The sequence below is a fragment of the Lampris incognitus genome, chromosome 16 (genome assembly GCF_029633865.1).
Source record: "Lampris incognitus isolate fLamInc1 chromosome 16, fLamInc1.hap2, whole genome shotgun sequence".
Taxonomy (NCBI): Eukaryota; Metazoa; Chordata; class Actinopteri; order Lampriformes; family Lampridae; genus Lampris; species Lampris incognitus.
The window spans coordinates 25445012-25472239 of record NC_079226.1 but is presented as its reverse complement, the minus strand read 5'-3'; the positions used below and the strand labels follow the sequence as shown (position 1 = coordinate 25472239).

Here is a 27228-nt window from a genome sequence, read left to right as displayed (position 1 = left end):
GTTGTGGTGGCCAACCACTGCTGAATTTATATGAGAGAAATTATGTACTACTTAGCTTGCTGCCACCATGACCCGACCCCGGGGAAGCGGCTGATGATGAATCAATGAATGAAAGAAAGAAATGATGTAATCTTTGCTATGCGCAAAAGATGATGCAATAGTACACAGTTGTACCTTAAGGCAGTAATGTTTCCCTTTCTATTGTGTGTGTGTGTATGTGTGTTGTAGAGGTTTATGCACAATATGCTCCAACCTTAACAGCATATTCTGTGTTAGTGGCTTTGTGGATACAACGTTTGCAGACTGAGAAGGATCCCATGCCAATGTCCTCCTTCAACAGGTAGCCATCGCTGAACAACAAGTTCTTCCCATGTAAGTGCTGCGATGGGAGAGAGGGAGGAAAGAAGGAAGAGACAGAGGTGGAGCAGATACAAAGAGTTGGATGTAATCCCAGCAGCTTTCTCATTTTCTTGGTTTCTCACACATACATGCACACACGCACGCACGCACGCACGCACGCACGCACGCACGCACGCGCGCGCACACACACACACACACACACACACACACACACACACACACACACACACACACACACGGGGTGAATGCTATGTCAAACCAGCGTAAAACAGGATCTGAAGGCATTATGTGCTGCTTATTCCCCTACAACTCTTAAGCCACTTAATTCCCTTCCTCCTGAGTGGCTTACTTCAACATCACATTTTCAGTGAATCATTGAGGGTAAAAACAAAACAAAACACAACAACAACAACACAAACACAGCACATACTTCATCTAGTGGTTTAAACAGTGGCTGGAGTAACTGTGTTTTTGGCACTAACTCCAGCATGAAATCACATTAACGCTACCAGTTACACTCAAGCTTAAGCGCTACATACAAGTATCCTTGAATTAAACGATTCACATTTGGATTTGAAAAAAAAAGTCCCTTTTTGAACCAATATCGGTTGTGTTGGTGTGTTACGGAAACCAAGTGACAGCGATGAGTTAAAGTAGGGGGGGACAATCATCACATCACATTTGCAGGTGAAGGAAGCATTTGAGTACAACAAGTGTGGAAGTACACTGACACAGTGTTCTCCCTGGCGAGATGTCCCAAGCTTGCATTGAGCATATCAATTAATGTCTAATCAGGCTTGCTGTGACCATTTTGTCCTCTCCTGCTCCCCTCCTCCTCCTTGCGTAATAGTGAACGTGTATCATGAGTGAATGACAGCTGACCTGGACCACAGGGTGCGGTGGTAGCTGGGTTGGCTCATCTGATCCCTCCTCCTCCAACATTGACGAGGCAACGAAGCTGAAACCTCTGAAGAGCTGGTGGGCTCCAGCACTTGGGGGCACGCCAGGGGAGTCTGGAGGAGCAAACAAGGGCACAGAACACGGGAAGACAGATATTTAGTATACCAATATGCTTTTATGTGCCCATATTGAAATAAACAATGCAGCTGGAGATATCATCTGGACACATGCACACACACATACATACATACATACATACATACATACATACATACATACACTGCTCAAAAAAATAAAGGGAACACATAAGCAATGCAATGTAGCTCCAAGTCAATCACACTTTTGAGATATCAACCTGTCCAGTTAGGAAGCAACACTGATTTGTGAATCAATTTCACCTGTTGGTAAATTGTCTAATTTCCACCTGGTGGAAATTAGACAATTTGCAAGACAACCCCTATAAAAGGAATGGATTTGCAAGTGGTGGCCACAGACCATTTGCCTGTCCTCATCTTTTCTGGCCGATCTTTGGTTAGTTTTTCATTTTGCTAGTGCCCTCACCACTAGAGGTGGCATGAGGCGGTATCTGCAACCTACAGAAGTTGCTCAGGTAGTGCAGCTCATCCAGGATGGCACATCAATGCGTGCTGTGGCAAGAAGCTTTGATGTGTCTCCCAGCACAGTGTCCAGAGCATGGAGGAGGTACCAGGAGACAGGCCAGTACACCAGGAGACGTGGAGGGGGCCGCAGGAGGACAACAACCCCGCAGCAGGACCGCTATCTGGTCCTTTGTGCAAGGAGGAACAGGAGGAGCACTGCCGGAGCCCTACAAAACGACCTTCAACAGGCCACTAATGTGCAGGTTTCTGCTCAAACAGTGAGAAACAGAATGCATGAGGATGGTATGAGGGCCCGACGTCCACAATTGGGGCCTGTGCTCACAGCCCAACACCATGCAGCCCGATTGACCTTTGCCAGAGAACATCTTGGTTGGCAGATTCGCCATTGGCGCCCTGTGCTCTTCACAGATGAGAGCAGGTTCACACTGAACACATGTGACAGACGTGAGAGAGTCTGGAGACGCTGTGGAGAACGTTCTGCTGCCTGCAACATCCTCAGCATGACCGGTTTGGCGGTGGGTCAGTGATGGTCTGGGGAGGCATATCCTTGGAGGGCCGCACAGACCTCTACGTGCTAGCCAGAGGTACCATGACTGCCATTAGGTACCGGGATGAGATTCTCAGACCCATTGTCAGACCATATGCTGGTGCAGTGGGCCCTGGGTTCCTGCTCATGCATGACAATGCTCATCCTCATGTGGCCAGAGTGTGTCAGCAGTTCCTGTATGTCGAGGGCATTGATGCTATGGACTGGCCTGCACGTTCCCCAGACCTGAATCCAATCGAGCACCTCTGGGACATCATGTCTCGTACCATCCGCCAACGCGATGTCGCACCACAGACTGTCCAGGAGTTGACCAATGCCCTGATCCAGGTCTGGGAGGAGATCCCTCAGGAGACCATCCGTCGTCTCATCAGGAGCATGCCCAGACGTTGTAGGGAGTGCATACAGGCACGTGGAGGCCACACACTACTGAGCCTCATTTTGAATCGTCTTGAAGAATTTCCACAGAAGTTGGATCAGCCTATGTTCTCATTTTCCACTTTGATTTTGAGTATGATTCTGAATCCAGACGTTAATGGACTAATGATTTTGATTTCCATTGATCATTCTTAGGTTATTTTGCTCTAAACACATTCCTCTGTCTAATAAATAAAGATTTTCAGCTGAAATATTTCATTCATCGAGGTCTATATTGTGTTTTTAGGTGTTCCCTTTATTTTTTTGAGCAGTATACATACAAACATAAGTACACTCATACACAGGTGCAGACAGGACATGTTGAAAGGGGCTGGTGTCCCCATTATGCCATGTTCCCTTATAAAAGTTAATTAGAATAAAATGACCACTCAAACGGACTCTAATCTAAAGGTTGCTTAAGCTGCTTATACTTAATTAAGTGTAATACATTTATTCATAGGTGGGGCTATTAAGAGGTGAGGGAAAGCTTAGCTTTCCCAAAATTATCACTGAAAAAAATCCAGAAGCAGGGACATTATTATTATTATTATTGTTCATTCATTCGTCCATTAGCCGAACCGCTTATCCTGCTCTCAGGGTCGCGGGGATGCTGGAGCTTATCCCAGCAGTCATTGGGCGGCAGGTGGGGAGACACCCTGGACAGGCTGCCAGGCCATCACACACACACACACACACACACACACACACACACACACACACACACACACACACACACACACACACACACCTAGGGACAATTTAGTACAGCTGATTCACCTGACCTACATGTCTTTGGACTGTGGGAGGAAACCGGAGCACCCAGAGGAAACCCACGCAGACACGGGGAGAACATGTAAACTCCACACAGAGGATGACCTGGGGCGACCCCCAAGGCTGGACTACCCCGGGGCTTGAACCCAGGACTTTCTTGTCGTGAGGCGACCACACTAACCACTGCGTATTATTGTTATTATTATTATTTCAAAATCAATCAATTTTTTTGAACATTCTTGTTATGAATTAATTTCTGCTCATTCTATTTCAATACCAACCAATGTAGACTATCCTTGCATGCAATAATATGCGCTTACACTCGCATAGCTCTTCATTTCATTTTGTATCTGGTGTAATGCTAGATACTTGTAAATACCCTGGGCGTTGAGATGGAAAACACTGATTATTTTCATTTTCAACTCACTATGAATTATGTCTGTAATGTGTTGGTAAAATAAAAAAGGTTAGGTAACACTTTATTTGAATGGGTGTGCATAAGACTGACATGACACCATCATGAACATGAAGGAGTCTTTATGAATGTTTGAATATTGTCATTAAGTGCTATTTGATCAATTGTGACATTTTTGATGCAAAGTTGACATTGTTTGAAAATAACAAATCGAGCGGCTTGGTCTCACTCGGGGTTGCTACAACAAAGACATCTCAAACAATGTCAACTTTGCATGACAAATGACATAACTGACCATATGACACTTAATGACAACAGTCAAACATTCATAAAGACTCCTTCATGTTCATGACAGGTGTCATGTCAGCCTTATGTACACCCCTTCAAATATCCTCCGTCTATCAGCCACAGCTTATAGGCACATGCAAACACCCTTTTCATTCTGAGATGTGTGACTGTGATCTTAAACAACAACAAATCAAACATCACTGAGTGGTAAAGGCAAACTGTCTTCAGTGATAACGTATAGGCCTAACAGGAAATTTGATTGTAATTTTGAGTCGAATGTCTTCATGCATGCTCAATAATCCAGGTAAAGAAGTCTTCAGCCTCTGACGAGGTCACATAGATGAGTGATGAAACAGTTCTCTTAATAAATGTTATGTCCAGATGAACTGATTCAACTTGCTGTGATTTAAGTCAAATGCTCACAGTGGAATAAAGTTCATTGAGTCACATTTTAGCAAGATGAGGACTTTCTTATTTGTAGTGTCAGTCTAGCTGTCAGGTTAAACCAATTTTGTTTTATGAAAATCCTAGGAAATTTAGCTTCCCCATACCTGATGTCCTAGTGCTGCCTATGCAATTATTTCTATGATCATAATAAGCTTTCTTGTGTGAAGAAATGTAGCCGGAGTAGCATAGCTCTTGCCATGTTGCAGAATAATGGCCACAAAAAGCTTTCTAAAGCCCATATTTGTTGCATCTACTCTGAGAGAGTTGTAATGGGGGGGGGGATATTGCATTGCTTTTGCTTAACAGCTTTCAACAAAGACAGGAAATAGGTGATGTCAACTAACTGAATTTCAGCCTACATCTCTGACCTTTAGGAGTGCGGGAGGTGAACTCTGAGTCAAAGTAGAAGGTGTCATCTGGACGAGCCACGGCTGGCTTGAAAGGAGGCTTTATCTCTTTGCGGATGAGTTTCTGAAAAGGAATAAGGAGAATTGTGGATGTTTTGTAGACTTTTACTCACACACTGTATGGTTGAGTTCCCCCACACCCGACACAGACTTGAAATTCTTATCATCTTAAATGAATATTTTTCCCCATGCCTTATGTGCTGTGGATGGATACATGAACACAAATCTGTTAACCATGCTATAAGTCGGTGAAGTAAATTCTCAGACACTCACATTCCAGTCAATGGTGGCAAAGAAGCAGTGTCGCTTGATCTCCTCTACACCGTCAGCACCAGACCCTGCCAAACACAACAATACCATGAAGGAACATGAATCACAAATTAAGTCTGATACCGATCACTGTTTCATTTTCAAGGCTGCAAGCATGGTAAACCATGGTATACAAGGAGCGAGTCCTAGACGAGAAAGCCATCACTGGGATTTCAATTCCGAAGAAATACATTGTTAAGGCTTATATTTGTGAAGTGTTTGTTGATATTAACCCAGTCTGTTGGCAGGATTCCTCTTGAACAGAGCCCTAAGCAGAGACTGGGCTTCAGCGCTGAGAAACTGAGGCATTCCCAAACGTGCCCTGCAGGGGGAGACATGCAAGAGACAGGTGCAACAGGAATGAAAATGTAACCCAAGTTACACTAGAGGCCAACAAATTGGTGAAACTAGCATTAAGAAAAATTGTAGGATGGCTATCTCTAGATAACGATGTAGTTCATATTGCAACCGTAAGCTGTTTTAAAAGAATTAAAAAAAGTACTTCAGAATCAGGTTCATAGTTTCTTTGCGGTCTTTCCCTTGGAATGGCAAGGTGCCTGTCAGCATCTCGAACTGTGGAACAAAAAATAATCACACTGTATGCAAGTGCAATTAAACAAAACAAACAACAAACAAAAAATCTTTCCAAGGCTCTTTAAAGTGGTGGTTTCAAGTTCTCATTCTGACCCTGAGGGACCCAAAGCACTGCACGTTTTCTATTCCCATAGTTAATTACATTCACCTTTGTGACAGGTTTTCCAGCCATCTAGTCACAGGGCTTTTCTCAATACTGAGTACTCCAAATATGAACTGCATTTTTGAAGGGTATGTGTTTGGCAAGCTCAATGTTGGGGTACAAATTCACAAGATTGCAACATGTAGAAAAAGTTCAATGTTCAGTTTGAGAGGAGACGAGGTACTTGCTGGTTCAGCACAATACCCAAAGCCAGTGGGGCTTCCTAGCTCAGGAAAAAAAAAAAAAAATCAGAGCAAATTTTCAAATTGGCATTACTTTTCCAAAAACGGAAAATATTTGAAATGCATACTGTTGATTTCTCACCACAAAATTTCTCAAAAGTTAATTTGGAGCCAAAATGACAGTTGTAGTACAAAAATTATAAAGCATTATAGCTGTAGGCTTTGGTTTCCTCAGCCATTGCTGTTAAAGTCAAAATGAATGCTAGGAACCTTTTTTTATATCAAGTTTGTCGATTCATCAACAGATGCATCCTTGATTTAATAGGTGGACCGAGAACACATGCGGGCATTTGAAGTGTTCTTGTCTAAATGTGAAAATGTGTTTTGGAACAGAACCTGGGCTGCGACAGATAATGTTGCTCAAGTTCACGAGGACAAAAGTGCAGACAAGTACACTTATTGAGAAACGCCTGGGGACTTTTCAGACCTGGCACAGTGAATCTAAGTGAAACTAATCAACTACATGGCAGTATAGAAAACCAGCAGCACTGGGGGTCCCCGGGGATCAGATGGAGAACCACTGCTTTGAAGCAAATAAGTTTCAAGTTTCAATTTCATCTGTCATATATGAAAGCAAGATTACTCTCATAATGAAATGCTTGTTTTGCTGGCTAAGCACACATGCAGGAAATAGAAGTACTTATAAAGCACTTAGAGAAGTCAAAGTGCATGAAAAATATGTACAAAAAACAGTCAGTGCAGATTTTGGATGTACTATAAGCACTATGATATGGGTATGTGTAGAATGATTTGGTAAAGACTGAACTATGTCTTTTAACTTTCTTACCATCAGTACGCCAAATGACCACCAGTCGGCACTGTGGATGTGTCCCTGCCTATTGACGACCTCTGGCGCCATGTATTCCACTGTACCACAGAAAGAGTAGGCCTTCTTCTCATGGTCAATGGCTTCTTTGCACAAGCCAAAATCTGGAAGGCAGACCAACATGCAGTCAACACTAAAGTGCACACACTTCAGCTATGTTATAGATTTGTTTTTTTTTATGTTTATACTAGGGTGACAAGACATCCCGGATTGTCCCGGTTTCAAGCTGGGTGTCCCAAGTCCCGGCTACTCTAGCCTGTCTTTTTTTTGGTGGGAAGGGATAAAAATCCTTCAATGTATCATGTTCGGCGAGACAGACAAGCTTGTGAGTGTGTGCATATGGGTGTGTGCGTGCACGAACGTGTGGTATACTTTTTAGGGTCCCAGTTTGGGATTTTGAAAATCTGGTCATCCTAGTTTATACCTGTATAACTATCATTACATTACATTATTAATGTTGTAAAACGTTAAGCATCTTAGTACCAGCTCTAGTAAATGTTCTCTGTCATTAGTTTGTTTGGCTCCCTTTATTAAATTTCTCAGTAAAATGTGCAATACAAGTGAAGGCGTTATCACAATCATGTCACAGCTCTTTCACTTGCATCGTTAATCTTGGCTGCACTCAAGGGATAGAATCAAACTAGCAAAGAAATACATGACGATATGCAAGAAGCATTAAAAAAGCATAAATATTACAGTGTATTGAGTATATTACAGTTAGTATTTATGCTTTCTAAGCCTTCATTAGTGTGAATTATCATGCTGCCACTCAGAAATCGCTAAGGTCACCTTTGACTCCTGTGGCAAGCTCCGGGAGAAATACTACCATGATAAGATACGGTGTAATTATTAACTGGTGGAACATATACAAACCCATATGCAGACAGCCAGGGTGCACAAGATAAAGCTGTTACGATGGCTGACTAATGAAGGTCAACAGAGGAGAGAGGACAGCACAGGTGTGTGCATGAGATTGTGTGTTTGAGAAAAGACCGAGAGAGAGGAAGCGAGAAACACACGCAAGGTTGAAGCCAGGAGGGTGAGACTCACCTGTAAGTTTGAGGTGTCCCTCCTCGTCCAGCAGAATGCTAGAAGACAACATAGCCCATGTTAAAATGGCAATCTTTTTACAATGCTACAATTTCCTTTAGCAGACGCTTTTATCCGAGGTGACGTGCATCTGAGAGTTAATACAACACAAGCAAGGATCTAGTCAGGAGACAACGCAAGTAAGTGCCAAAAAACTAGGTTCACGTCTGATATGACATACCAACAGGCAGTGCACAAAGTCAATGCATAGGGTGCATATAAGCGTTTTTATTAATTTGGTTTTTTTAATTTTTTACATTTTTTATTAATACCAGTACAACACTCAAGCACAACCAGCAGCCAGACATGGACTTATCGGCAGCAAAATACTAGATAGAAAACTGAATGTGTTCTGGTATTGGGAATATTTTGGTGCAATTCTGAGCAATGATTTAGGAAAAAGCTTCAACACTCAATCACCGTTTACCCTGACTCTTGGTTAATGCACCACGTTGCCTGTCAAAGCCTCATCCTAGTGCACTCAAGAAAGGATAGCATCTTCTTAAAAATACCATCATCAGGCAGATTTAATAATACAATTCCCAAGTTACGCATTATAGCGATGCTTCTGAAACTCTCTTTTTCTTCTGCACACAAACTTTGTAGATTTTTTTTTCCACTGAAGGCAGCCAGAGCCTAAAAATACTACCAGGTTATCTTGCGATCTCAGTGGCCTGCTGATTTAATCCTGGTGTAACACCATGCTTGCAGGACATGCAGGCGTGAGTATTTGTGCGAGTGTGTTTCCGTCTGTGCGAGTGTATATGCTTTTCCACTCACTTCTCAGGTTTGAGGTCTCTGTATATGATCCCCAGGCCATGGAGGTGGTCCAGACCTAATGCCAGCTCTGCCAGGTAAAACTTCACATCCTCCTCTGTGAACATCACCTAGGAGACACAGAGAAACAGTGAAAGGGCAGAGAGAGACAGACAGACAGACAGACACACAAACACACACACACACACACACACACACACAACAAATCCAGGTGAGAGAAATTAATCTCCGTGAGGAAATAAAACTCCAAGACTTCAAAAGAAAACCCAACCAAAGCCAAGCACAACATGGAAAGACTGTTTGACAGTGTTTACCTCTTTGGACAGTCTGGTGAAGAGATCGCCTCCTCTGAGAAAGTCCAGGATCAGGTACAACTTCCCCTCTGTTTGGAACGCTACATGCCCAGAAAGGTGCACAAGCATGCATATGTCCATTCATACAAACACAGAGACGCACGTATACTGTTCAAGTGGGTTGTAAAACAGATGAAAAGATAATGACAATCATGAAAATCAATATGAATGTTGGGAGGAGAGAGTAAAAAGAAAGGAATAATATGGCGAGCTCACCGTAGTGCAGTTTGACAACAAATGGATGGTTGACATCCGCCAGAATGTTTCTTTCCATTTTGGTCCTCACCCGGTCCCTCACTGTACCAGAGAATACAGCCCAAGTTAATGTCCATGTTTGTGTATCGGTTTTTCGTGTGTGTGTGTGTGTGTGTGTGTGTGTGTGTGTGTGTGTGTGTGTGTGAAAGAGGGCTGTCTAATTTTTACTGAGTGCATGTAATTCTGCCAGGTCCGGTGAAACGGTCAGACAGCATTTCATTTGAACCACTTCATCCCTAAATGAGCCCTCCACATCTAAAAATCTGCTCTTACAAAAAGACACAATATAAAATGTAAAAACATGAGGGTATTTTTTAGAGAATGGTAAGAGACCTAATTCCATGATTGGCAAAATAGTTTGAAAAGATTGGATCTTTTTTCGTTTTAGATATACTGAACAATAAAATGTTTGTTACCCATTGTGGGTACATCTTATCTAAGAAATTAACTCAACAGGGGGCGTCTGGGTAGTGTAGCAGTCTATTCCGTTGCCTACCAACATGGGGATTGTCGGTTCGAATCCCCGTGTTACCTCCGGCTTGGTTGGGCGCCCCCACAGACAAAATTGTTCGTGTCTGCGGTTGGGAAGCCGGATGTGGGTATGTGTCCTGGCTGCTGCACTAGCGCCGCCTCTCGTCACTCGGGGCGCCTGTTCGAGGGGGACCTGGGGGGGGGGGGCAGCATGATCGTCCCACGCGCTATGTCCCCCTGATGAAACACCTCACTGTCAGGTGAAAAGAAGCGTCTGGCGACTCCACATGTATCGAAGGAGGCATGTGGTAGTCTGCAGCCCTCCCCGGATCGGCAGAGGGGGTGCAGCAGCAACCGGGATGGCTAAGAAGAGTGGAGTAACTGGCCATGTACAATTGGGGAGAAAAAGGGGGCAAAAAAAATCTCCCAAAAAAGAATGACTTCTCCATCATCGGCGCATACATTTCTTTCTTTACATTTGTATCCTGAATTCATGGAAGTCAAAGTGGCGTGAACTCAGGATTTCTCCTCCTTATGTACGAGTGCTGTGCCCCATAAGTAAAAGATTAAGGAGCCGGTGCAGTTGATGCCAATTAGATCATCTTTCTCCAGAAGACTGTGTGAACCGGGGTCTGACCCCGGACTTGTCCTCAGGAGGCTTTATTCGATCAAAGCCCTCACAACTCAGAGACCAAAGCACCTGTGTTGCGAGGTTCACTAGGGTGGTCTTAACCTTACCGAAACACTACCATCTAGGCTTTCTCTGTGCACAGGAAGAGAATACACCCTTCTCAAAGTGAAACTGGATGTTCAACCACTTGAAAACAACACTGAAAATACCACAACAGAGCCAGAAAAGAAATCGGTTTGACACGTCCCCATGTGAACTTAGAGCAGTGAAACATGTACGTGTGCAAAGGCTGTAAATACACACGGTGCAGTAGAATTTCACGCTCCAGTAAACTCCCTGTTCCCGTCACTGTGATCTTGATACTCTTATTGATTGCTGAGGAGGGAAATTGGTCTTTTCATTTGCCATACTGCACACGAAGGTCATGAGGCAGAGTGAACGGCAGATCGGTGGTCCTTGCCTTGGTAGGGCATTCATCCCCTTTGTCACAGGGAGACTAACCTGGGACCTTTTGGGGGCAGGACAGCCTTCATTAACCTCAAGGCCACCTGGTTATATTTTCTACCTGTGATGACAAGTTAAAGGTGTCCTGCAGGTTGGTGTACCTTTGAGCGTTGCTTTTTTGAGCACCTTCATGGCATATAGGTGATTTGCATCAGGAGGGGTTACCTTTCGAACCAGGAACACCTACAGTGCACACAATGAACACGTCATTAACATTAAACCTGAGAGAGAACAAGAAAGAAAGAGAGAAGAGTATAGCGTGTGTGAATGTGTGCATGCAAGAGGGGTGGGGGGGGGAGAGAGAGGCTGGTTTCACACAGAATCAGGCAATGTGGCGCCTGGCTGCAGCAGTGTGCAGCGGTGTGGGCGCGTCTCTACATGGCCCATTGTGATAAGTGATCGCTGCAATAGGCCATTGCAGTGATCATGGCCCATGTGGGAGTCTTGGGTCTGATCGCTGGCTTATGCAATTGGCCACCGTAGTCTAACACTGGGTTGCACTGGTTGCGGCAAAAGTTGAATCTGGCTCAACTTTGTTGCCGGACGCCACTGCTTTATTTTGAGGAACCCCCTGTGGCATGCATAAACACGCAAACCTCATTCGAAATGAATGGGAGGACTTGTGTTTTTGATGCATCGCCTGATTCTGTCTGAATCCATCCAGAGAGATAGAGAAAGACAGGGAGTGTATTCGGGGGTTAATGGTTACTTTGCCAAAGGATCCCTGGCCTAGGACTTTCAGCAATTCAAACTGGGAGGCATCAGCCTTCTCTGACCCCTCTTTGACAACATGGGTGATGTTGATCTCCTTGATGTCTGCATCCTCCTAGACAGAGGGAGAGAGAGAGAGAGAGAGAGAGAGAGAGAGAGAACATGATTTTTGCAGGGTTGTTGTGAAGGATAAGTAAAAAACGGTTTGCAGCATTAAAAAAGTGCATTTCCCTTACAGGAGTGTCCTCTCCTCTTAATTCATCATATGTACAAATACACTGTACTGAAAGAGGAACAGTAATAAAAAGAAAGGGGTGTGTTTGCGTATGCGTGTGTGTAAATCTGTGTACAAGCGTATTATAAACAACATATGAGGTTACTTATGAGTGTGTTGTTTTCTGAGAAGTTTCTAGAAACAGCAATGGTGACCGCAGCATTTACTGCAAGCAATTATATCACAGAAAACGGGCTTTACCAACACTTAACTATGCTCCAACGGATTGGCTATTCCTAAGAGGTGAATTCATTTTTGATAAGGAAGGGGGGGCGGCGACATTTTTATTCAGCTTGATGCAAATTGATTTACAGCTGATATTCTGTAAGCTGATATCTTTTACAATTTTCAACACGCACTCAAGTTTTAGAAACTGTTGACATTCAAACAGGCTAGGCTTTTACATTTTTTTTCAAGAACATTGAGTTCTGTGGCTTCTGAAAGGATGGCGGAGTCACAATATCAACACAGGCAAAGTTGCTGCCGCCCTTCTGTCACTCTCCCCAAAACACAGCCACAAGTCACCACCACCCCAAAAACAACGCAGATGCACCAGGAAGTATTCAACATCAACAAGTCTCTCTGTGAAGACTTATGTAGCATAGCTAAAATTCGGTCTTTTCTCTCCATGGCTGACGCAGAGACTCTAATACATGCATTTGTTTCATCCAGACTTGATTGCTGTAATGTTCTGTTCTCAGGTCTGCCGCATGCTAGTACTAAAAGTCTTCAGATGGTTCAGAATGCTGCAGCCAGAATACCAACTAAAACTAGGAAATTTGACCATATTACACCAATTCTTGCCTCCCTTCACTGGCTTCCTATCCATGTTAGATCAGAATACAAGGTGCTTCTGCTGACTTATAAAATCCTAAATGGGCTTGCCCCATCTTACCTGTCTGACCTCTTTAAACCTTACATGCCATCTCGAGCTCTTCGTTCTCAAAATACAGGGCTCCTGTGTGTACCCAAAGTTAAAAAGAAGTCAGCTGGTGGCAGGGCCTTTTCCTATCGGGCTCCATTGTTGTGGAATAACCTGCCTGCTGCCATCAGACAATCAGTCTGTTGCGTCCTTTAAATCCAAACTTAAAACTCATCTTTTTGCTTTAGCTTACAATTAGTTGCCTTTAAGTTGAGTGCTTCACAACCTGTACTGGATGGCGGGTCGGTTTTCTGTCTCAGTGAATTTACCAACCACTGTTCTGCCGACGAGATTATCGAGTATAGATTACAGAGTATAGATTATGACTAGTTGATGACTTAATTGATTATGGCTAATGACTATTGAGAACTGTTCTCTTCTCTAACATGTCTTTTCTCTCTCTCTGAATGATGTCTTCTCCTTTCTCTTTTTCTGTGTTTGAATGGTGTCATGCGAGTCTCTCTTGTGTGCACGTGCAGTCGGTTCTCCTCCCAGGTCTCCATGGTGATGGTGGTCGCCATTTGGATGCTGCCTGCCCTTCCTCTCCTCAAATAAGTTTTTTTTTACATGATGATGCTGGTCGCGTGGCTTGGATCCTGGACTGTTCCGTTGGCATCTGGACACTGCTTGGCATCCTGTGCGTCATGTTCTTCATAAATTTTATGTCCATTATAATTCTGTTATCCTCTTTCAATGTTGTATTACGTAAACTGCGTGAACACATCCATTGAAGGCTGTCTGTCTTGGGCGAGAGATCCCTCCTCTGTTGCTCTCCCTGAGGTTTCTTCCCATTTTTTCTCCCTGTCAAAGGGTTTCTTTTAGGGAGTTGTTCCTTATCCGATGAGAGGGTCTAAGGACAGGATGTTGTGTTGCTGTTAAGCCCACTGAGGCAAATTTGTAATTTGTGACATTGGCCTATACAAATAAAATTGATTTTGATTTGATTTGACTGGGTTTCTCAAGACTGATGTAGTCTCTGTTAGACATCTGCAGTACACCATACTAGTATATATACACCCAGTGTGTGTGTGTGTGTGTGTGTGGGGGGGGGGGGTTTAATTCAACTAGGTAGTGGTTCAGTGAGGAAATTGATTCCTAATTTTCCCCACAAACAAGGCTGTTAAGTTTTTGTTTTGTTTTTCTCTCTCTCCAATGTTTGCACCAATAACGGGTTTCCCAACCCTTCACCCTCTTTGAAAAAGTCTCCTCTACAGATACTTTTTGTGTATTGTATTAGCATGTGTTGTGTATGGTCCAATTATCAAGGCTAACCAATACACAAATCATGCCAACAATACACGCTTTTGACAAACAGCACATCTAGCAATGGTAGGTCACAAAACCTAATCAGCGGTCAAAAATCACCAACACACAACAATAAACGCACACAATATGGCTAAATTTGTCTACAGGAAATTAGAGCATGTTGAACATGCACTCCGTCAGCCCCACCTGGTTTATAAAGCACCACTAATGCCAGAAAGTAGATTCTGTACATTATCACGACGGCATCCCATAAAGGCACCCCTGGATTAACAAAATTACCGCAACGCTGCATGTGCGGTTTAAAGGCCTAGCACAAAAAAAAAAAACAAAACCCGTGTTCAGTCAAACGTTAGAAATGACTCCATCACAGAACCGCGTTATGCATTAAATCAAGCTTTCTGTGTAGCAAACTTGAAGATTATCAATGTGGAAACACAAGTCGTCACTTTACCGTCCAGTGGTTCCTTCTTGCAGGTGAGGTGTCTGTGTTGTTGCCTGACGGAGCGGCTGTGTTGTAGCTGCCACCGTTAGCAGTGTTGCAAGCCAAGCCTTTAGTCTGTTGCTTTTTAAACTGGTAGAGGGTCAGCAAGCGGCTGAGGCTGAACCTTCCTTTATCCATCTCAGCATCTCCGTACCTCACGCCATATCATCCTACCCGTGTCCACACCACGGCTGTCCCGGGTAAACAAACAACTACCTCATATATATATAAATATATACCACCTCATACTTTAACCCTACCTCACCATGTCATACCAGCGTCCTCCCGAAGTACTCATAACTTAGTTTGGCAGACATCATCTAGCACTTGAAACAGGACTAGCCCTGCGAACTGCAGGTGAGGATGGAAGGAGAAATCTCTCTCTACAGTAAATCAATCTCGCTCTTTTTCCATGTCAGATTTCTGGCCCTATCTCCCAATCCCTTCACGTTTTCTCTGCTGAGGCCATCTAAAACATCCAATTCTTTCTCTTCTTTCTTCTTTCTCTGCTCTTCTCTCTCGTCTGTGTGTTAAGCCCAGTGTGCCCTCAATGAGCTGTAACTGGCGCTCCGGAGCAGAGAAAGGCAGGAAGGAAGAGCCTTCTCTCTCTCTCTCTCTCTCTCTCTCTCTCTCTCTCTCTCTCTCTCTCTCTCTCTCTCTCTCTCTCTCTCTCTCTCTCTCTCTCTCTCTCTCTCTCTCTCTCTCTCTCTCTCTCTCTCTCTCTCTCTCTCTCTCTCTCTCTCTCTCTCTCTCTCTCTCTCTCTCACTTACTCTCTCTCTCTCTCTCTCTTGCTCAGACCTGCACCTCACAGCAAGACCCACAAACAACAAGGAGTGGGAGGCTGATTTCTTTTTCTTTTTTTTACGCTCCTCTGAATTGGATGTCACATTACATGACAGAGCACCCTGTCCGATGAAAAGTGAGGTCAGGGTTGCCCATCACAACATGCAACCCTGTGCCACTTAACTTTGCCCGCATTCAGCCCGGTTGGAGCGGTGCGAGAGAGGACGAGGTGTCAGCATAACACAGGCACACAAAGGATTCTCAGTCGGCTGACATGAGTTGCTTCCCTTTTCCCTCACCAAAGGCTTCTCCCCTTTTACCCTCTTGCTCGAAAATGCTTTTTTTTTTTCGCCCAAAAGTCATCATTCCTCCAACGACCCTGAATGCTTCACAGATGATCGCTCTTCATGCATTCTCTCTATCTCGGTCGCTACACAAAACGACAATGGGGCATTGCATACCCATACAGTCCACAAGGAGACCTTGCAGTCTATCACTCTTGAGCTGCCAGAGGACCTACTTCTCACTAAGATTTGATGTCATGGCAATGCAGTCCAAGCTTAGAAAAAAGTCAACTCTAACTGGTCTGAAACGAATGGTCTGAGATTAACGGATACAGTTTACAGAGGGCATACAGATAAAATCAGCACTGACAAAACTGTAACAAAAAAATCATGCATACAGCATTGCATAGATACACATGTATATACTAATCCAATCTAGCCTATTTTAAGTAGATGGATTACAGATATATCATTATCACAATCATTTATTATTTTGCTAATACTGCTGCTGTAGGTCAGCAGCAAAAGCAAAACATAGGATGAGCACTATACTATAAGCAGTGTATTGGCTTAGCAAGGAGCTTAAGATAAGCCTGGTGTGGGCATATGAGTGCTCAGATCTTACCTGGGCTCTAATATTGGCAAAGTCCTTCTCTATCCAGGTGATATCAGACCTATCCTGGGAGTGGAAGGATGGTTGGGTGGGGAACAAGGGGCAAATATGTGCTAAGAAACAATTTGGTTGTGCACTTAATGAATCTCAATGTAAATTTTAAGTGTGTACAAAATACAGTTCAGCACAAGCTGTGCATACTTTAATACACACACGCGCACACATGAGCGCACGCACGCACGCACGCACGCACGCACGCACGCACGCACGCACGCACGCACGCACACACACACACACACACACACACACACACACACACAATCATAGGGTGCAAACGGAGGAAGGACAGAGCAGGATGGTGGTCATTGCCACACTAGTGGCAGGAAATAGCTTTTCCCTCCTTCTTCTCACTTCCTCTTCTCTAACTGATGTCACTTCCTGCCAACAAATTTCAGCATGTAGTAATCCAGCTAAAGCTTATAGCAATGGGTTCTGGTGTTTTACAGCGTTATTTCCATTTAAAAGCGCAGTTTTATTTTCATGTTTTGGCAAGAAATAACTTTTGCAATTACGCAAGTCGCAACATGGTTGTGATCAACCAACTGAACACAACCTCAACATGAGGAAATCGAAATCACTGAGCAGTCAACTGACAGCCTGATATTGTCAGGTACAGCACGGGGATTTTCCTCTTCTGTGTGAACTTGTGCAGTGTTTTCATAAGACCATCTGGGTCTCTGAAAAGACTATAAAGGGCCTCAAAATTGTCACATTTATGGCTTCAAAATGTAAAAAAAAAAAGTCATGTGGTGGAAATTTTCAGTTAGGTTATGAGGTCAATGTCTTATGCTCCTGCAACAACATGTGCTGAAAACTGCTGGCTAGTAGGTTCCAGACCCCCCCCCCCCATACACATACACAAAATAGACAGGTAAGATATTAATCTTAATTAGTATGACCAAGAACTCAGTAACGACTTTTAAACAAACTAGCAAAGCCCAGGGTGTATTGCAAGGTCAGAGGAGGTGGACAATAAAGACACCTCCATGTGTTTCCTTTCACCTCACAACTCAGAGGACACTCAACCTTACATCCGCTCCACAGGGGTAACCCCTTCCTCAGCTCCCAAAATATCACACACTCACTCATTCACTCATTCACTCACACACACACACTCACAGTCACACACACACACACACACACACACACACACACACACACACAAAGCTCCCTGCTTCAGCAGGTCCTCTGCCCCTTAGCATTTCTGAATCTCACAGCAACATAGAAAGGGACAATCAACCATCATCTGCACACATTAAAAACTATACTATGCAAGAAAAAGGTGAACCACAAACAAAGGCAAGACAAAAGGAGCACTTGCCTCTGGTGAGCGGGTTTTGGTGCGAAATATGAGCCTCCACATGCTTGTGTCCAGAGCTTTCATTGTCACTAACGTTCTCACTGATTCTCGACACCCACGGTCTTACATGCACACACATAGACACATGACAGACTGAGGTAAGACCAGATCTATATAACTCACCACTTCCACACAGATAAAGGATTGCAGCCAGGCGCATGCACACACACACACAGAATAGGAAGAGAAAAAAGGAAGTGTAAAAGTTGTACAACTTGGATATAACAGCAGCTGGACTGGTTCAACATAAGAGTTGAAGGAAACCTTGTCAGGAAAAGGAAGAAGGTCTTAGGAAGTGCCTCTCCTATTGACAGACAGACAGAGAGAGCAAAAGAGACAGACAGACAGAGAGAAACAGAGTGAGATAGACAGACAGATACAGAGAGAGAGAGAGAGAGAGAAACACAGAGAGAGATTGCTACAAAGATTGCTACAAAGACTCTAGATCAACTGTGGACAAGTCTGCTTTATGTCTTCTTACCCTGCATTGGTTATGCAAAAGCAGAATTTGGCCCTCTGTGTGACTGAGCAAACACATTTTTCGGAGAAGGGAAGAAAAAGGATTGCATGCTCATGCATGCTTAGAAACCATTTGTGCTGGAAATGGAAATACTGGGTGAGCAATAGACACTGCGGGTAATTTCTTTCAGAATCTTTCAGAATATCTTCAGGAGTAGCACCAACCATGGTTGGCAGATGAACAAAATGGAGTGAGAAACAACAGAAAGGAGGAACATCAAACCTTTCAGCGATGAGGTCGTGAAGTGACATAATAATAATAACAATAATAGAAAACATTTTATTTGTGGGTGCCTTTCAGAGCACTCAAGGACACCTTACAGAACACAGTTAAAAAACAAGTGCCACTGTATCAGACAGCATAAAATCAAAACAAAGCTGGGTTGACAATAAAGAGTCAATACAACAAATAAGTATAAAATCATTATCTGCATAAAACTCAATGAAGTGTGGATCAGACTGAATATGCCAGTTTGAAAAGGTGCGTTTTGAGATGGGATTTGAAGGTTGATGGAGAGTCAATGTTGCGAATGTCTTGTGGGAGAGCGTTCCATAGGCGGGGGGCAGAATGACTGAAGGCTCTAGACCCCATGGTAGTCAAGCGGGTCGATGGTGTAGTGAGTTGGAGAGCAGAAGAGGATCTGAGAGGTACTTGCACTGTAATTGTCTTCAAGTGAGCTACAGCAAGCATTCAAGTGCCAGTCACCATGGGACAAGCCATACCCAAAACAAATGAACCAGAGAGAGCACAACTTCTGACATCTAGAGAACACAGCTACTGTATGAGGTCACTGTGTAAAGCTTGAGATAGATGTTGTAATGCTACTTAGCAAACACAAGACGGCAGTGTAGGTCCACAGCCAGTCCAGTGGTTAGTTATCCAAAGAGTCTGTGGGATAGGAGGATTAGCCAAGTAAGGACATGCTCATTTTGTTTGCCCCTTCAAAATTTCACTGTTAGTCGTGATGTTAAACACAGCACACCAAAAAATTAAACACACGTATAGATGCAAAAATAGGAGGTGATTGGGAAGTGGGTTGTAGGGTGGGTTTTGGGTTAAAAGATGGGAACAAGTGTAAAATCTGACGTCCTTTTAAGGCATCACTGGGCAAGACTCTGGACCTCGAGCCTGAAAAAGCAGAAAATCTGTAGATGAGAGGAAAAGAAGACAAATGAGGAGAAATGAAAAGATAACTAGATTTAAAGGCCAGTGTGCTAAAGGATAAGGAGTAAGAGGGGTAATAAATACTCCGAGAGACAGATCACACAAAGGCAAAAATCCAAACCGGAAAAATAAACCGGTAAGAGCTTGCTAAGTGGTAGTGATTGAACAATGCCAGAGAGCAATGTTCAACCAGACTCTCAGGTAAAAAAAAAAACAGACGAGGCAAGTCTTTGAGTAATGCTTCAGGCCCCCCCCCTCCCAAGTCTCCAGGAGAATGGAGCAGCGTCTGTACATCTTCAAGTACATGACAGCTCAGGCTGTTAAAACAGAGATAGAGCAAGTAAAACAGAGCAAAGGAGTACAGATGAATGGCCGCAGAGCACACAAATTGAGACAGGAAGACAAAAAGTAGTCTAAATATCCATCCAACTACAGTTCACTCTCATCAGTATGAAAATAAAGATACTCAACACTTGAGTATGCACTTATATGTGTACACGGGTGCTTGTGTGTACTCACACACGGCGCACATATATGCAATTTACACAAAACAAGTAACCTGTCGAACTATTTTGGAAATGACTAAGATAGCCTCCAGCCTACAATATTACATAATTATAGCTGAGGGGAAGAAGAGGCTCTTGAAAAGTAAAATAGATCTTATCACATAATGTCCAAATTAGCACACCTGTGTGAGATTTGCTGATAAATGTCTGCTTCATAACAGGCCCACTGAACTTAAAATATCTGACATATTTCTCCTTTTGACCTTTTGGGTCATGCCAGGACACGTTACAGTAACTGACAGCAGTGGAAGGGTATTGACTTGCTATCACATGACATTACCTCAGAAGAGTCTGGACCTAAGCAATGAGCTCTGGGTCCAGACTTTGCTCTCTCAACTGGCCCCAAAAAAGTTTCCTTGTCCAGGCCAATCTGCATCCGGCAGTTCCAATAACACTGAGGGTGGTCTGGCGGCGGCCTTGCCTAGCATTGTCTGTGTTTTTGGTGTCATCATGTGGAGTGCGGGGAGGTGTGTCAAAGGTGTCTGGCTGGGAGAGCTGGCATTGGATCGGCTGGGGGAGCCTGATCTGCTGCATCTGGTGGGCCCAGAGACCACGGCCCTGCCTGGAGCTGCGCCCGCAGAGGAAACACCAAGGGCAGTCTGACAGGGCATGGAAGCGGGGCAGGCTAAGCTAACTGCTAGCCCATACAGACCGGCAGTTCCGACAGTCATCCTGGCCTCTTGGAAAGTGATTATATATATATATATATATATATATATATATATATATATATATATATATATATATATATATATATATATATATATATATATATATATATATATATATGTTGGATATATGTGTTTTTTCAGTCTTTTTGTAGTTTGGATATATGTGTTCTTGTAGTTTGGATATGTGTTTTTGTCTTTGTGTTGCACTGCTGTCAGCTGGGGGAAACGATATTTCGTTTCATTTCATGTACGCAGGCAGGTACATGGAATGAAACAACACATAAATGCTCCTGATTCCTGATCCTTAAACAGCGGCACTGTTAAACTAATATGAAGCACTTTGGTGTCATTACTTTTGTGCCCTTAATTATTTAAACACCATATAACCACTGAATACCATTGTGCTCTTCTACTATTCACACTCGACATCTTATGCACTTGTGGCGGCGTGGCTTTGTAAATCTGCTTTGTAGCTTGAGTCTCCCATTACTGCCTCTTGATGATCCAAGGCATACTTACACTAACTGCACTTGATGCAACATGCACCCTTGGCTATGATATGATTATTATTTCACGCTCCATGATTCCTGTTAGCAACACTCAAATTTATCTGCTAATTACTGATTTTCTTGTAGGTTGCTTTATAAAAAAGTGTCTGCTAAATGAGTCATCATAAATTTACATTTGCTTTTATGTAATGACTTCTCCAGGCCTCTTTTGTTTTTAAACCTCAGTCCTCTTGGTGCAAATAATAATAAAGATGACTATGAAATTATGATGCAATTATCATTGTAGTGGTAGTGGGGTAGTGGTGTTAGTAGAAGTGGCGTAGTTGAGGTAGCAGTAGTAGAAGAGTAGTGGTTATGCCGATAATGATAAGAGTAACTGTAGCAGTAGTAATAGCAATAACCCAGATGCAATCCAATGCGTCATAAGTAATTATAAGAGATGGACAGGAAGATTGAAAAAAATAATTGAGACAAATTTAAATAAGTACAACTGCAGGAGACACAGAACACATTTTCAGGTCAACTACAAACTTAAGAGTGATGTGATCCGACAAAATCTGATCTCAAAACTATTGTTTAAATAAAAAGCTAAAGCGTAGCTTTAGTACTTTTACAGTCTAAACTTAAACAGTAGTGCAGTGCGGCAGACACAGTGTGTTAAATTGAATGTGATGGCACTGGTTGGAAAAAAACAATCCTCAAGGTAGCCCACCACCAAATAGTAACTAAGCCTCGCCTTTAGTCAGGCATTAGGAACGGACACCTTCAGTGTAATATTCCTTAACTAAAAATATGCTCTCACATTCAAAGTAGAAATGTCTTGTTTGGAATCTTCAAAGCTATGGAGAGGAGTCAAGTGTGTGTGTGAATGAATGAGCGGAGGAGTGTGTGTACACTACATTCTAGAGGAGACTAGCCCATGACTGCAGACAGGGGTCCAAAACCCTCAGGTGAGAGAAAGGAATGTCTCTTTCCATTTCCCTCATATGATTCTAAGCCTCCACTCTCTTTCTCTCTCTAACTCAGGAGGTATCAAGAGAATAAATAATATTCCAGCTGCAGGTTTGTCTCATTCTTACTTTATCCTTCCTTTTTTTTTTTTATAAATTTATTTCTGATTTTTCCCTTTTTCTCCCAATTTAGTGGCCAATCGATCCCTATTTTAATTCAAACACCCACCCTCGCACTGTATGCGTTCGCCAACTGCATCTCTCCGGCCGGCAGTCTCGAAGGAGACCGCCTCGCCACTTTCGTGACAAGGCGACTCCAAGCCGAACCACTGTTTTTCCGACACACACAGAGACGCATTCACGTGACGAACACAAGCCGACTCCGCCCCCCTCCCGAAGACAGCGTTGCCAATGATCGCTGCTTCGTCGAGTCCGGCCATAGTCGGATCTGACGAGACCGGGGCGCGAACCCCAGTCCCCAGTGGGCAACTGCATCGACACAGAGCCGATGCTTAGACCGCTACACCACCGCGGACTCACTTTATCCTTCCTTTTTGATGGTGAACAAAGCTAGTGATACTAGTGAAGCCAATGTAAACATGTAAAATTGCTAAAGCCAATGAGTAAAGCTGGTGATATCATGACAGTAGCTGACATTCTGTAAAACAGGTACTAGAAACAGAGACTGTATGGCAGGGCTGAGCAATAACTCGTTATCGTCACTAATCTTCTTTCAATGGTATTGAATTGGGATGAAATTTCAAAGTTGTCATTTTGTCAATTTTGTCTGAATTGGCAATAATGAGGATCTATGAGGATCCGATCTAAATTTTCTCACAAAATGAGGTCTGAAATATTTCTAGAGTATTATTTGAAAACTAGTTTTTGTTTGATATCATACTTTACATTATGAAACAGTTCAATGTGATGTACCTAGCTGTATTCTTAAACACGGTATTTTTGCATATGTAAGCAGATGTCCTGACATACCGATATTGTGTAAAATTCCATATGATTATCATGGTATTTTAATAATAATAATAATGATAATGAATTTTATTTATTTATGTGGTTCTGTTGGCTTCACCAGAACTAGACCTCCAGTGCGCACTGGGGCAATTTGCAGGTGAGTGTAAAATGGCCAGGATGAGAGTCAGCACCTCCAAGTCTGAGGCCGTGGTTCTCTACCAGAAAATGCTGGATTGCTCCCTCTGGGTTGGTGATGAGTTGTTGCCTCAAGTGAAGGAGTTCAAGTATCTTGGGGTTTTGTTCACAAGTGGCATGGGTTTGAATCCAGCCCAGGCCCTTTACTGCATGTCATCCCCTCTCTCTCCCCTGCCTTCCCTGTCTCTCTCTACTATCATGATCAAATAAAAGTGGAAAATGCAAAAAATGAAAAAATAAAAAAAAAGCTTTACATATGCAAAAATAAACATAAGAAAACACACCAAAAGTACAAAACACAACATTAACCACACATTAAAAGCAATTCTGAAGGGGTGAATTTTGATTAATGATTTGAATATGGACAGATCAGCGCAGTGTCTTTGGAGAGAAAGTTCCAGAGGAAGGGGTAACTATGGAGAAGGCTGTGTTACCCTAGGTCCGGTCCTTGGTCCTGTGTGATGGAGACAGGAGGTCGATATCAGAGGAGCAAAGGCTGTGGGAAGGAGTATGGTAGTGGTCAGTGAGGTAGGAGGGGGCCTGGCTTTTAAGGGCTTTGTTAGTGAGGAGAAGGACTTTGAATTGGATCTGTTGTGAAACAGGGAGCCTATGGAGGTTCTAAAGGGCAAGGGTGATGTAGTTACGGGAGTGAGAGTTGGTGAGCAAGCAGGCAGCAGAGTTCTGGATATACTGGCATTTGTTTAGGACTTTGGATGATGAGCCATAGTGAACACTATTGCAGTAGTCAATTCCGGATGTGATGAAGGCATGGATCAAGGTTTCAGTAGCAGAGAAAGAGTGAAGGGCAGAGATGAGTTATGTTTTTTAGGTGGCTGTTCTAGTGATTTGATTGATGTGGTGTTCAAAGGAGAGATTGCTATTGAAAATGAGCCCAAGGTTATGGATGTGTGGGGAGGGGGACAGAATGGAGTCATCGATGGTAAGGCAGAAGTTGTGGGTAGCTTTGGTAAGGGATTTAGGACCGCTGATGATCATGTCAGATTTATCACAATTTAGTTTGAGGAGGTTGGCTTACATCCATGATTTGAATTCAGTGAGGCAGTTGATCAGGCTGAAGTAAGCTGTAGTGGTGATGAATTTAGTGGAAATGTAGAGCTGGATGTCATCAGCATGACAGTGAAGGTGGAGACCATGATGATGTATGATGTTACCAAGGGCGAGCAAGTAAAGTATGAACAGGACAGGACCAAGAACCAAACCCTGGGGGACGCCTTGGGACCAAGGAGCGGTGACGGAGGTGCAGTTGTTGATGCTGAGAAACTGTTGTCTGCTTGTGAGATATGACATTAGTCAGGAAAGGGCAGTACCGGTGATGCTGAGGGAGGATTCAAGGTGGAGAAGAATGGTGTGGTTGGTGGCGCTGAAAGCAGGATGAGAATGATGAGGTGGCCAGAGTCTGCAGAGAGGAGGAGGTCATTAGTGACTTTAAGGAGTGCTATTTGGACGCTGCTTTCCCCTCATCACATTTTCTTTTTATATATCTTATAAAACCATAGAATTTTTTTTAACATGATGATGCTGGTCGCGTAGCTTGGGTCCTGGGCCGTTCTGGTGGCATCTGGACACTACTTGGCATCCTGTGCATCATATTCTTCATAAATTGTATAAGTCCACTATAATTCTGTTTATCATTTTGCCAGAAATTGCTCATGATATCAGGTTTGAGTCCTAGTTTTTTTGGCGGTGGGGGTGACAGAGGCCAGTTTAAGTGTATGGGGGACTAAATCACAGCTGAAGGAGGAGTTAATGATTTCTGAGATGATTGAGGAGACAGCTGGGAGACAGTCCTCAACAAGAGTGGATGGAATGGGATCCAGAACACAAGTGGAGCTTCTCATTCCTACCAGAAATTTTGACAGCTCTATTGGGGACACAGCGGAGAACTTTGACAGGGGCTGAGTGGTAAAGAAAGGGGGGGCAGGTGGCGGGGGGGGGGGTTGCTGTAGATGGTGTCAATTTTAGCTTGGGAAAATTAAAGGAAAGAGTTGCACTTGGTGTGAGTAGTAGGTTGACTGGGCTGTGATGAGAGTGTCTTTGTAACGTAGTCTTGGAGATGCACTGTTAAACTGGATTTCTCGTAAAGTATTTCGAGTTGGTGCCTACGAGATTTCATTTGATGGCGTTCAGGAGTATACTAGGGAGCTGAGTGTGTGAATGAGACTGTTTGGTTTTAATGGGGGCCAGCTGATCAAGACAGGAGGAGAGTGGGTCATTAGAATAATCGACAAGATCAGAGGGATTATCAGACAGCGGGGGAGGGGAGGCAGACATTTTACTGGGAAGACAGGCAGTAAGAGCTGAGGGGGAGATAGAGTTGAGCTTTCTGAAGGATATTATGCATTTGATTTTTTGGGATGGGGATAGGGATGTCAATGTCTATGGTGACTGCCAGGTAATCAGAGATATTGAGGTTGAGGCTGGAGAGTTGATGTATTGTGAGACCAGTGGAGCAGACCAAATCCAGGATGTGGCCATGGCTATGAGTGGTGAAGTTGACAAGTTGTGTGAAGTTCAAGCATTGTAGCAGTTCCAGGAATTCTATGGCAGATTTACAGTCAGTGTCATCAATGTGGATATCAAAATCACCAAGGAGGAGAACTAAAGGTGAGATGGCACATAGCTTGATCAGGAAATCAGAAGTGAGAGAGAAAGGAGGGGTTTGGCATGGGGGGGGGGTAGATAACGCAAGTGACCTAGGGAGTGGGACCAGAAAGTTTGAAGACAAGGTGTTCGAAAGAACGAGTGACAGGAATGGAAATGGTGGTTGTTTTAATGTCCTTCTTGTTAACAACAGCAACAGCACCTCCCTGCCCCTCAAGACAAGGTTTATCAATGTATGTGAATCCTGTGGGTGAGGTCTGGTTTAGTGAGAAATAGTCCAACAGTTTATGTCAGGTTTCCATGAGGAATCGGGAATCAGGAACACTCTGTCATTTCACCTCGGATACTTGCGCACGTGAAATGAAACAAAATGCCATTTCCCCCAGCCCACAGCAGTGCAGCATACAGACAAAAACCCACTCAAGAACTACAAGAACAAACATATTCAAACTAACACATATATCTAAAAAAAACACACTGTCCAAGGGAACGAACGTCAGCCAGGGTGACTGTCGGAACCGCCGGTCTGCATGGGCTAGCAGTTAGCCTAGCCTGCCCAGATTACGCATCCTGTCAGACCACCCTTTGTGTTTCTGCCTTGGGTGCAGCTCCAAGCAGGGGCCGTAGTCCCTGTGGCAACCGGACAAGGCAGACCAAGCCCTCCCAGCCAATCTAGCACCAGCTCTCCAGCCAGACACCCTTGATACACCTCCCAGCACTCCACACGATGACATCAAAAACACCACAGTCAATGCCAGGTGAGGTTGCCGCCAGACCGCCCTCAGTGTTATCAGAACTGCCGGTCTGCATGGGCTAGCAGTTAGCTTAGCCCACCCTGCTTCTGTGTCCTGTCAGACTGTTCTCGGTGTTAACTTCTCAGGTGCAGCTCCAGGCAAGGCCGCGGTCCCGGGGCCCACAGCGCAGCAGACCAAGCTCTCGCAACCG

At 43.7% G+C, this 27228-nt stretch overlaps 1 protein-coding gene across 2 annotated transcripts in view; it reads right to left on the bottom strand.

The window, feature by feature from the left end:
- The window catches only part of rps6ka1 (ribosomal protein S6 kinase a, polypeptide 1), a 69157-nt gene that overhangs the window by 7663 nt on the left and 34266 nt on the right, over positions 1–27228 (bottom strand). The window contains exons 1-14 of one of the 2 annotated variants that reach the window (XM_056295244.1): positions 14987–15000; positions 12072–12188; positions 11464–11545; positions 9718–9798; positions 9463–9542; positions 9152–9258; positions 8333–8370; positions 7244–7386; positions 5981–6051; positions 5712–5800; positions 5443–5507; positions 5131–5233; positions 1243–1373; positions 254–379 (exon numbers count right to left, since the gene is read on the bottom strand). In XM_056295244.1, coding sequence (XP_056151219.1) covers positions 254–379; positions 1243–1373; positions 5131–5233; positions 5443–5507; positions 5712–5800; positions 5981–6051; positions 7244–7386; positions 8333–8370; positions 9152–9258; positions 9463–9542; positions 9718–9798; positions 11464–11494 — 1065 coding nt within the window. In that variant the 5' untranslated portion in view covers positions 11495–11545; positions 12072–12188; positions 14987–15000. Of the gene's footprint in view, positions 1–253; positions 380–1242; positions 1374–5130; positions 5234–5442; positions 5508–5711; positions 5801–5980; positions 6052–7243; positions 7387–8332; positions 8371–9151; positions 9259–9462; positions 9543–9717; positions 9799–11463; positions 11546–12071; positions 12189–14986; positions 15001–27228 lie in introns of those variants that run through there. The other variant, XM_056295243.1, reaches the window with a different exon arrangement.